The sequence below is a fragment of the Halyomorpha halys genome, unplaced genomic scaffold, assembly GCF_000696795.3.
Source record: "Halyomorpha halys isolate HHAL.00 unplaced genomic scaffold, Hhal_1.1 Scaffold164.1, whole genome shotgun sequence".
Lineage (NCBI taxonomy): Eukaryota > Metazoa > Arthropoda > Insecta > Hemiptera > Pentatomidae > Halyomorpha > Halyomorpha halys.
In genome coordinates this window covers 1,138,700-1,151,474 of record NW_027108420.1, presented here as the reverse complement: position 1 = coordinate 1,151,474, position 12,775 = coordinate 1,138,700, and the positions used below count along the sequence as shown (strand labels likewise).

The 12,775-nt window shown below is 31.2% G+C and overlaps 1 protein-coding gene and 1 long non-coding RNA gene across 9 annotated transcripts in view; one reads left to right on the top strand and one right to left on the bottom strand.

The window, feature by feature from the left end:
• Positions 1-7,911, bottom strand: part of LOC106678846 (uncharacterized) — a 10,202-nt gene extending 2,291 nt beyond the window's left edge. The window contains exons 1-4 of one of the 8 annotated variants that reach the window (XR_010843231.1): positions 7,671-7,911; positions 7,120-7,360; positions 2,676-3,023; positions 1,424-1,585 (exon numbers count right to left, since the gene is read on the bottom strand). This is a non-coding gene — a long non-coding RNA (uncharacterized lncRNA). Of the gene's footprint in view, positions 1-1,423; positions 1,586-2,675; positions 3,024-3,169; positions 3,301-3,372; positions 3,554-3,577; positions 3,712-7,119; positions 7,361-7,670 lie in introns of those variants that run through there. The other 7 variants (XR_001342842.2, XR_010843233.1, XR_010843234.1 and 4 more) reach the window with 7 other exon arrangements.
• FucTB (alpha-(1,3)-fucosyltransferase 10) lies at positions 5,256-12,697 on the top strand. Its single transcript, XM_014417627.2, has 8 exons — positions 5,256-5,272; positions 5,359-5,486; positions 5,561-5,600; positions 8,232-8,344; positions 8,419-8,635; positions 9,149-9,326; positions 10,964-11,138; positions 12,097-12,697. Exons 2-8 carry the CDS (start codon positions 5,391-5,393, stop codon positions 12,601-12,603), a joined length of 1,326 nt encoding a protein of 441 aa, XP_014273113.1. The 5' UTR covers positions 5,256-5,272; positions 5,359-5,390; the 3' UTR covers positions 12,604-12,697.
• The last annotated feature ends 78 nt before the right edge of the window (positions 12,698-12,775 follow it).

Here is a 12,775-nt window from a genome sequence, read left to right as displayed (position 1 = left end):
TTATAATGCATTTATTATTATTTGTTTTTAAAAGTAATTTGATAGAATTATGTTGGGTAAACATTATTAGTTTACTGAAGAATATGGTCAAGAATTCATCCAACATACGGCTTTCAGGATTTTGTTGCATGAGGTCATTTAATAGACCTAAACCTTTTACAGAACAGTTGTTTAAATTTGATATTTCTACATGTAATTAAAAAATATTTCAATTTTTTTATTACAGTCGAAACCAGTGTAGACATGAGTTAGATATAACTTATCTTGTTATAAAGAGAATAAAAAAAGGTACAGCTGATGAAGTTGCCTATAGAGGCACTTTCTATTTGGAAAGACAAATGAAAATGAAGATTAAATACTTAGTTTGGCTGTGTCATCTTCTGGCACATCTTCGGTCCCTCAGCACAGTGTTTTTACTCAGCTCCGATAGCTCCATTTAATGGAACTTTAGTTCAGAAACACATGTTCTGATTTCTTGTCGATATTTTAATTGGACATAGAAGATTGATAAAAAGAAGCAGAACAAAATAGTAGTTCAGCCATAGTCTGACATGTTCGGATGTAATTTATTTTATATCAAGCTACAACGGATGGGTAGCGAAACTGGATAATGACGATGAAAATAGGAGGAAGGTACACAAAGAAAATTCGTTGTGGAAATATCAGAAGATTAGACAAAGGAATTGCTCATAACCATTTCTTTGAAGATAAGAAAAAAACCCTAAATGATTGCAATCAGAGAACACCTGGTCATTGGAACACGATCAGTTTCTAATTCAGCCTGTTACATACGCTCCATACTGCCGATTTGCGGGTGATGGTCGAGTATTCCGGTATCTCGGGTAAAATGGATTTACGTTGTTATAAGTGCAGTGTCGCACATGTCGGTGCAATTTCGACTTGAAGTCAAACATCTACTCAGCTTAATAGGTTCCATTGGGAAGAACATAATATGCTATATCTAAGTATGATTAAGTGTAGTACTTAGTACGAGGATGGATTGTTGAAATTGTATTATGAAACCCTAGATGGTGGTGTCAGTTTAAAGAAAGAGGAGGGATGAAGGAGCGGTACATTCATGTATCTATCAGACTGACAAGTAGTAACTATTAACTGTATCAAATATAATGAACATCCTTCGATAGCACCGTGTTCGAATAGAATCGAACAGACTTGAAAAAATCCTATATAAAAAGTAATATATTAAACAGCTTCATCCGATTTCTGTGAAATTTCGCACAATCAACCAAAAACAGGAAAATCACTGCCTACCTATTCAGAAAATCCTCATCACCATTAACGAAGCACCGGGTAGTACAGATTTTATTCATAAACTACAAAACATTAAAAAAGATCAAATTATGATAATTTTACAAAGTTCTTGAATGATTAAAACACTCTATTTATTATAATATGCTCTTACCAAAAAAGTAGTTCTTTTTTCTGAAAGTTGTGAAATTAGCATGGGCAGAACCATTAAAATTTGTCCAATTATACCCATACTGGTTGTAACATATGCCGCTGGGTTATCCAACCAGATTGAATCGCTGCAAACAAGGACGACTGTTCCTGAAATACAGGTTGCCTAGAAATAATAATGAGAGACAAAAATAACATAATTTTGATCAATTTATTCTTTAATTTACTTATTAAATAAATAAATTGGGAAAAGATAATCGAGTATATTGAATAGTTTCAGTTACTGACAAGCCCAAACATTTTCTTTTGAAAAAATAGGGTAGACGTGAATGTACATTTTTTTGTCAACTGATGCCAGCTATGTTTGTCAGTCTAATGATCCGAATTTTTGAAAGATGAGTAGCTATAATGTTGAAAAGCGTGTTCAGTTTAACGTTAGGTAATACACGAGAGGTAAATACACCAAAAGCTTCCTGCGTTATAAGAAACATATAGTCAAAATAATTCTATAAACGGGACACTGTTTGTCCCTGAATAAATTTGAAACCATTGATTCAGTTCAGTGAGAGTTCATTCAACTCCTTCTGATATCGAAATGCACGAAAAACACAAAAATCGAATTAGCTGCTAAGAATATGGGATAAACCACTAATTTGTTAATTCCATAACGTTCCTGACAAATCTGTCTGTCTCAGGCTTTAGCTCGTCCAATTTCGCCAAAGGTCTTTGTTCTAAACCTTTACAAAATTCAAATAAAGTAGGAACTATTTGGTTAGGGATGGTTACTTCTCATTCGCAGATCAGGAACTATATCTATTGGCCTTCACGACAACTTGAATCGATCCTAATTCTTCACAGAAGAGAATCTTTAGCATGAAAAAAATATTAATATTTCGTGGAATATTCAAACCCGGTTACAACAAACCTAGGGAACACGATGGTCGTTTTAATTAATGTGAATAATACCAAATAAATAACACTAGAATATAAACCGTTGAAATAAATAAAAAGTTTGTCATCTTTTTTACTAATCCTGATTTACATTGATTAATATAATTAAAGAGCTAGTGATTGTATTAACTTCAAATGCTTTTAAATTGTTGGATATGCTTGAGACGAACTAGTTTCAACAAAGAAAGTGAAATGTTCTTCCTTGTTTAAAACATATAGAACGTTCCCTATAATTTTAAATAGGGTGAGAAGAAGAAATGTCCATAAAAACTATTAATTTATTTAAACAAAATACTTGTACTCACGATTATAATTATTTTCACAATGGAAACCAAGAGTAGTGATTTTATGTCCACCACAATTTTTCTATTGGACCGATACATAATACAATAAAAAAGTCATTTGTTTTCTCATACGATACATCCAGCCATAGTTGGGGAAATTATTTTCAACCATGATTTTTTTCGAATGGCATCAAACTTTTATTTTATGGATTTTATTTTTTTTTTTATTATCACTTTACAAATTTTAATATTCTGACAAAAATCTTTACATCTCCTCTTTCTAACCTACAATTTTTTTTAATTACCATGACGATATTTAGTGCATCAGCAACGATTTTGGTTTATAATCTTCATCCATTCTCGACCCATCTGTATGGACAATAAAAAAAATAAAATTTACTTACATGAATAGAGTAACATTGAATACATAGATATATTTATTCAGTATACACTCATACACGTAGTAACCAAACATAAGGAACTCCATTATTCCTAAGACGTAATAAACAAATTACCTAATGGAACTGTTATATAAAGGAATGAGTGGATGAAGGGGTTATGTTACAAATAGTAAATTTTGAGAAAACCAAGTCCATTTTTGTTTCGTCGGAGCTTGTTATGTTTTGAAGTGTACATAACCCCTTCAATATCGAAGTATCTTAATTATTAATTGGATTTTGAGGTTAGAGTTTCTCACACTAGCTAGATAGGTACCTACCTGCTTCATCCACACTATAGATTCAAAAAATGTTGCATAGCCCCTTCATCGACTTTTCCCTTCATATAAATCCGATTCAGAATAGAGAAATGAAGCCCGGCTGGATAACATCTTTGTTAAGAAAGCAGTAACCTAGCAACTTCAAAACGAACTAATAGAATAAGAGACCAAAAATATTAACAAAACAGCAAATCTTACATATTACCATCTATTCCTAATGTACTTGGTGGAAACTAGAGAAAATCTCATTTAGTACTTCACTTGAGAGGACCATTTTAACAAAGAATTAAAATTTTAGAAGACATTATGAGCAATGATCACTCCACGAACCATGGAAAATGTACAGAATATTTTTTCGTAATTATAACTCAAATAAGAAGGGTTGGGTCATAAAAAATGGTCTGTGAAATTTTATAGAATTGAAGTTTTTACCCTATGTTGATTTCATACATTTTTAAAAGAATTTTTATGAAATTTATATTTTAAAAGGAATAATGTTGATATTACATCATGCTGTGTCTCCTAGTTTAAAATAATACATTTTTACATTGTAAAAGTTTTAATTTTTCAATTACCTTTTTTTAAAGGTATGAGTGCCCCTTATATGGGTCATTCCCTCTTCATTCATGTCCCTGGCTGATTGTAGGTCTTTACTATTATTATATTGATATGAAAAAATTTCTTATTTAGAGGAGGGACCGTACTACAAATTCACTCATTTTGAATAGCCATTTTATTGCAGTAACAGGTAATAAAAAATTCTCAAAGTTCGGTTTCCTCACAACCAGGACTGCCTCAGGGTTAACGCCATGTTTAACAATTAAGTTGTATACAGTATTAGTATTTAATTCAATTACATTTATTTTTGTTTGTATTATTTTCTTTACAATTTTGGATTCTTTGAAAAGAAGCATATGTATTTTATATTTGTATTATAATAATTAAGTATCTCTGATCTACTTTTTAAAATCAGTTGTTATTAATTTTTCTATTAATTCTAACTAGATGACTGATTGACTAATAAATAAATTTCAGTTTTATTGAAAATTTACTATTCTAGTTATGAAATCAGTTGACGTTTTAATAAAAGACTTTTTATCATACAGTTTGGTGATTGTTGAGATATAAGACTGTTAGTTTGTCACAACCCTAGACTTGACCACACAACTCTGGAATCACATATTTTTTAAATTCATGTACTGTATAAACTAGTAATTACTATGACAGCTTTTTTATAAAAATAGATCACTAAAAAAAGGTGAGAAACAAAATACAATAAAAAAAATCAATGAAACTGTTTTTTTTTTTTGTTTTTTTCAGTGGTAGAAAATGTAGCACTTATAGAGAATGACTCATCTACATAGATTAAAAAGAAATATATTGTAATGTAAATATACCCTTGATTGTTCCAATGAAACATTTAGGTATAATAATAAGTAGTGATAAATATTTTACACAGTATTATTTAGAGGTTAAGGAGAACAAAGTTTAGACAAATGGCTTCAAAAAGTTAACTTCACTATTATAGACTGCTGGACTTTAGAAACATTGGAAAACGGGTGCTTCTAATCCCATTGAACCAAAAATTCACAAACGTGAATGTTATTTTATGGAGTTGATCTATTTTACCTGAAAATGATAGTTTGTCTGTAATAAGAATGAACTCCCCTATATTGAGAGAGTGTGGGTAAGAGCTTAGATGACAGCACCATCTAAGGCATAAAGACAACATACTGTCCTTATTATTACTCCTAATCTGTCTCAATCAAAACTACATCAGAACTTTTACCATGAATATAGGAATTATTCTGATTCCTACCTCTTTGGATATTAAAAAATTTCTATTTACAATTTTAAATAACTTGTTATATATTACCATATTTATGGTTCCGATTTCAAGGTTTCTAAAATAATGAAAAATTATTATAACATAAAAATTAAGAAGTTTATCATGTAGTTATTTTTGTAAAACTTTTATCATTGCAGGAAGTTGTTGAGATAAAGTTCTTTCTAGCGAAATGCAATGTGCTATCAAAAGTGTTAAAATATTCCCAATATTTTTGTTTGGTTTGCTGTTATTCTTTCTATTAATTTGTGTACAGTTGATAGTCATTGTAAGTCACAAAACTAAGGTTAATTGTATATTAATTATTTGTACAGTGCAAATGATTTATCTTTTATTATGTAGGAAGAAAGTTCAACTGAAGATATTGCTACAAGTAGGGAAAGTAAGTAAAATATTTTATTTATATCAAGCAATAGTTTCATTGCCATCTCAATTTTCTTTTTCATACTAATATTATGCCAGAAATGTAATATTTGTGATACCAGAAGAATAATGACGTATTTACATGGTACTAGGCCATATGAAGCTGGTATTTATTAATTTATGAATTAAAATGCCTTAAAAAGCGCAATAGTAACCCACAATGTCTATGAACGTCTATCATAGAAGAATTAAACGGAATTTATGGACCATTCTATTGAAACAAATTCAAATTATTTTTCTTTTCTTTGTTCTGTAAAATTATATCCCCATTATACTTCTGGAGAAGCAATAGAATGTTTTGATTATTCTTTAAATACCTTCAATATAAAACACCAAAAACAAATTCTAATATATTTATATTAACCTCAATAATTAATTTTAGAAACGTTCGTAATTGTTTCAATGAGGATGATAAATGAGAAATTCTCTATCTTTTTCTTCTATTTAATTGATTTTTTTTTTAAAGAATAATTATATTATTTCAGTTGTATAATTTATATTTACGAATTTGTTTTTACTACTAATTTTTAGAACATCTATGGTCCTTGTTCAATGTAATTTATTAATCTCTTGAGGTCTACTTTTTATTCATATTTATTTCTTAGTGCTTAATTCAAAATTACAGATAGTCAATAGATCATTAGATCCCTTATCCAGGCCAATTTCAATCCTCTAGTATTTTCCGGAAAGATACCATTTTATTTGAGGATATATGTGGAGGTGCAGTCAGCAAATAAACAAAAATTTATTTATTTGTGCCGATGTTTCGACCTGAATTTCAAGTTTCCATCAGGAATTCTCCAAAACAGTTTCTGACTAGTTTCTGCAGAATTTCGACTCTAGAGAAGAACTCAGCTGGAGCAACCCTAATGAAGACCTGAAATTCTGGTCGAAACTTCGGCACAAATAAATAAACTTTTGTTAATTTGATCACAGCTCCTCCGACCATCTCCTTGTATTAATCTGCGATCAACTATTAAACGATCATTATTAAAATTAGCGAAGAGATAGCGATTTTTTAAAATATTTTTTTCGGCCTACATTCAAGTTTTCCTGAAATTATTAGTTGTACATGCGTGCACATTTATATCCACGTATTGGCATAAGTCCATCTGTATATTATAGAACTATTTAATTAGCAAAAGATTAGTTTGAACGTTTTGTAGTTTAAATATTTAAAAAAAAATTGTGTGCGCGCGGCTGTTTAGTGGTTTTAAGAGGTATGTGTAAATATCTAGTCCAAAGAGGTTCAAATAGATATTTGTAATACTTAATTTCAGACTTTACGTTTAGCATGAAGTCTAAACAGTGATCATTTTATTTTTACTCTTGTTCCATGAGTCCCATCCCAACAGCCCCGAGGCTATTTTCAGATATTTGTGGAATTTGGGAATTTGCAAGATAAACGTTATTAAACATTGTGTGTTGGAAGTTTTAACGATTTAGTCGTGTTAGTATTTATTCACGTCGTTACTTACGTTAAATTCCGTCGACTATATCGCTGCTTTGCTTCAGAAGTAGTACATTTGACATAAAATAAAGTTTGGATATTATTTTGAATTGAACCTATTCCAAAGATAAATCCGTAGACTGAGATTGCTTTCATTCCTAAGATCCTCCTTTTTGGTTTACTTTAACTGACAACCAATGATGATTCTGTTAACTGGTCTGCAGTGGTCAGAGAATTCCTCCATTCATACGAGTCCCCTCGAAGTGACCCTAAGAATGAAACTCAGAAATAAAGTTATGGAAATAATATTAGACAAATGATTATGGCCAAATATAAGCATCTATTTCTTTAGAACAAATAAAATAAATGAAATCACTATTATAAATTATTAAAATAAAATAATATCGAAGAAACAAAAATATCTTCTAAAAGAAAAACCAAATCTTAATACCATTAAAAATAAAACAATTAACAATAAAACAACCATTAAATAAAAAACAAAACAAATGCTAGTTTATGAATATTTGATAAAAATACTAAGAAAACTCTACAATAGAATACTATTTGACTAATGTTTACGTGGCGTAGATTGTTGACTGAAGACTTAAGGTGTAGAGCCTGTCGCAAGGGGAACAGCAGATTGTCCGGAATGAAGATCGCTGGTATTTACGTAATTGCAATGGGCAGCGACATGCATAAGTCAGACTTCTTCAACAGCGTCTAGCAGTGGACTATATCAGATAATCTGTAAGAGTAGACTGTGCTAGTCGTCTACAATGCTTTAGTAGTAATAGACGCCACGTTGAAAAAAATAACTTATAAACACATATGTTTAAAAAAATAGATAAAAAATTTTGATAACATATGTTCTTACCCATTTGATAATAAATGATTTCATTTTCTTAAAACTTAACATTATTGAAAATAAAAGATAAATTAACGCCTTGAGCTCAGCTTATTTAAGTGTTAGTAGCATGTATCACGAAACTATTGGTTTGTGCTAATGATTTATTAATTAAATCAGTCATGAAGGAATAATATTAATTCTAAGAGGCTTCGTATTTAGACAATAATTATTTCTTATACCATTAATATGATTGTGAAATAGAAGAATGGCTTACTGTTCATTTATTTTTATAGATACTACGCTTATTTGGTGGACTCCTTTTACTTTAGACGAAAAGTATATTCAGTGTGGTGATGTTCACTGTTTCGTAACCAGTGACAGGCATTTGAAATATCGTAATAATACGGTAATTAAACCATTTATTAACATATCAACCTTTCTTTTATTTGAAATGTATGTGTTTCATAATTATTTTTAAAGGTTTTTTTATTTTATGGTACCCATTTCAACGCGTCTGATCTTCCTTCACCAAGAGGAAACAAAATTTGGGGATTACTGCATGAAGAATCTCCTAGAAATTCTCCTCTTCTTAATCATGAATCTATATTGAGTTTGTTCAACTATTCATCAACTTTCAGCCGTTTTAGCGATCTTCCTCTCACATTACAGTATTTAGCGTCATTAGAAAGTTTGACAAGTAAGTTCGGCCATTATAATTTTTTAAATAAAAGTTGATATTTTTTTCAAATTATATCTGTTTCAGCCATATTTAATGTTTGGATAAATGTTCGAACAAACTTATAATTTACTAAGAACTAGAGGTTAATCAAGAATGATATGGCTCGTCTGGTATTTGTATTTCATCGTTATGATTCTACCACAGTTGTGTTCTTGTAACTAAATCAGTGAGGTTTACGAACGTATCTGCCTTTACATGCCATAAACTTGTAGGAATCTTCCTACAAGTGTTTGGGAGACTAAGGTTGCCAAACCACCTCAAACCTCGTGTTTCCACTCAATACCTCGTATTCAGGAACACTAGATCCAACCTATGTCTTACCCCACTATACCCTGCTCATCTGCCTTCGTAAACCCCACTGACTATAAGCTTGTTCATTTCCATATAATGTACAATGAATTAATTTGTTATTTAATTAATTATTTATTATTACATATATATATATATATATATTTTTTTTTTTGTTGACAGGTAACGTTTACTATAAAACCTTTGAAGAGAAAACTCTTCTGAACCTGTCTGAGGTAATATATATACAGTCTGATTGCGTTACACCAAACAATAGGGATTCCTATGTCAACGAGTTAATGAATTATATATCCATCGATTCGTACGGGGCTTGTCTAAACAATAAAAAACTACCAATGAGGTAGATAATTAATGTATATATACCGAAATTAGTAATTAATTGACTAATTGAGTAATTATCATGTAAGTAATTAACCCTCATCTTTATTTTTTTCGGCCAAGACTCCCATTGGAGTTCTATAGCCACTCAATGAAAAAAGTACAGGCCGGATCCGAACCGGCACCGCCAATAGACTTTAAATTGGTAAGACTGTCATGGCCAGGCGGCCCAAACCCTCATCTTCTAAGGTCATGTCGTATTCGACCGACATAGTTGTTCTTTTTTTCGCATAACTATGTTCTAACTCCCTTCATCAAGTTTCAGTCTTAGATACCGTCTTATTCTGTGGTATTGAAGAAGCCGACCCTCCATATCACTTTTTTACGTATTGCCTGTAAACTCTTTGGTCGGTTCTGATGCGACCATAGAAAAAAACATGATGGGACAGATAACCATACTCACGACTCACCATAATCGGTGAGTGTATTTACGCTTCTGTTATATCGTTGAAATTCTCCTATTTCCACATAAAATATAACCTAATAACTTTTTTATTTTGGCTTTTTATAAAACTCTTTAACTTACGTGTATGTAATAACTATTGTCTACTCTTCATTTTCGATTTTAGAAAAATCACATTCAATAAAAAGTTTACTACTAAGAAGAAATACTAGAACAGCTGATTTGAGACAGGGCTCTATGTCCTGACAGAGAGCGATCTCCTTCAACTAATAAACAAGGAGAACTACCTGTACTACCAGGCCTTTATGTGCAGGTGGAAGGAAGTAGTTCCCACTTCTTCTCGGGTAGGATGCAACAAGCATCATCGGACAAAAATTAAGAAGTTTGTAGCTGAGAAAAGCTATGCATACAGCTATTGGAAAAGTATTGTAAATTGGTTTGATTGTAGCAGTGGGTTGTAACGCTGGCACTCGTTGCTTCCTACTGATGGTTCACATTGTCTAACCGGCAGGGAAGGGTGAGAAATAAATAAATAATAATTATAAGAGCTCAGAGTGGGTGGTGTACGAAGGATAGAAACGGTAAATTGTTTGTTCAAAATGTCGTAATTGTCTGTGTGGAGAACACATTATGTCCTTTCTCCAAGGTCCTGGATGTCCATCGACAAATGATAAAATTAATCTGTGATTTTTAAATTGTTCAATTTTCCAATTGCTTTTCCACTTTTATCTCGCGAATGGATTTTCAAACTCGAAAAGATTTTCAAATTATTTAGAGTTAGAAGGAAAGGAAAGAGGTGTGAACGTTTTTCCAGAAAAGGGCGAAAGGCGGCGAAGCCTGGAACTTCATCTTTTAGCTCGGTACTGATATAGCTGGATATTAACCCTCTCGGACACTACTGGTTTCCTATCAAGATTCTTCTTGACTCTCTTACTACCAACATTACATCTCCCCAGAGATGCATTGTTGAGTCCATCTGTGAAGACTAACACAGTCCTGATAGAACTCACTTTACCGACCTGGATAGTTGTTATTTTTCATCAACTTCATAATTCATTGATTTTGCGATGAAATAAAAATTATTTTTTGTTGTCCCCCAATTTAGACATTAAAATTACTAATTATTTTAATTTCAAGCTTCATTTGAATTTTTAAAGCGTATACAAAATTAATATGTTTGTATATTCCTCTTTCAGTTTAACAAATGGCTTAGAAACCATGATGTCTCCAGAATTATTACAATTAATTGGTAACTACAAATTCGCCATATCTTTTGAAAATGCTGTTTGTGAAGATTACATAACTGAAAAATTATGGAGACCTTTGATAGTAGGGACTATTCCTGTGTACTTGGGCTCTCCGTCAATCAAGGTAGCTATATACTTTAATTAAGACTAACATTTTACCTTTATGTATCAAATTTTTCTCTAAATCAACTTTAATACGGGAATCCTATATTTGATAGCAAATTGAATATTCATAATCATTTTATTCTACTTCTAGCATGAATAATGATTTGTTAACTACCCATATTTTCAAAGTTTTGGTAATAATAATTATATAATTCTTTATTTATTCCGGGAAGTATCTTTAAACTAATAATGAAATTGACGAAGATTAAGCTTTGAAGCAATACATTTACAAATATTAAGAAAAAATGTTGGATCTTTAGGTACGGCTTTTTGGAGTTGATCAGAACCCAGTACAGTTGCTTTCGTTTTACAACTAAGTGACTTATTATCTTGGAGGGTTTTCGAAGAACGAAATAAGTAGAAAGACGTATGGAAAAGGTATATTTCGAAATTGTTTGCAGACTGGTGAAGTAGGGAGTGGGATATGAAGATAAGAGGGCAAAATGAGTCATAGGTAAAGAAAGCCCCAGTGGGACTACAAAGAAAATTTGAACCACGATTTATACATGCTGCTAACCTTCCGATGGAAAGAATTTGAACCAAAGCTCTGGATGTAAGCTTGGAGGAAAGAGTATAGTGGTGGAGGCTGGAAACTGTCAGAAAAAAGTTGCCAATTACTGGCTACCGTCTGTTTCAGTATTGATTACAATGGCAGACATTCCTGAACGTAAACCCAAGCTCCGATGATGTGGACCGGATTCTCCGGTTTGAACGCTGAGTTCGTGCGATGTATTCAAGAGGAGAAAATATTAAACTTAAATATTATTGAATATTCGGAATAAGGTAGTTTAGTTAAAGTTGGAGGATTCATTTTTCAAAATACATATCAATCATAAATATGTGTACATTTTATTTGGATTAATTAAAATATACGTAAAATAAAATTCTTTTAGTAATCAAATAACTTTAATTTTCAGGATTGGCTGCCGAATGATAATGCCGCTATCTTTCCTTTTGACTTTTCTTCCCCCAAAGAACTGGCAGATTATCTTCATTTTATTAGCAGCCAACGTGAAGCTTACAACAAATATCTTAAACATAAAATTGAACAAATAATTGAAAATGAACTTCTGATTAAACAATTCCATAATTATGGATATTCGGATGTGAATAGTATTGTAAATGAGTTTGAATGTATGGTTTGTAAAAAAAGTGCATCCAAAAAAACGGGTTTTGTAACTAAGGAACATTATAACTGTCCGAGACCAGTCTCAGCGTTGAGCCGAAAATTCAATATTAGTAATTGGTGGCACACTGATTACGATAGGAATAAATGCGAAGCTGCCATAGTTCGAAATTATATTGACAACTCATTACCCATTAATTCTCGCGAGCTGGAGAACCTAGTTTTAAAATATTTAAATGAAAAGATGTGTGATGTTCCTGAAAATTATTTATTCCAGGCTTTGTTAACTAACACTTAGTACATTTCAGCCTAAGTTGTGTGATTTATTTGGAATAGAGCAGATTTTCTTTTAAATTTACACTAGTGTAGAATATTAAATATGTTTTATTATTTTTTTTTTTTTTAGCAATGTGATATTTATATTTGTATGTTACATTTTTATTTATTCCAATCAAAAAACTTATTTGTCT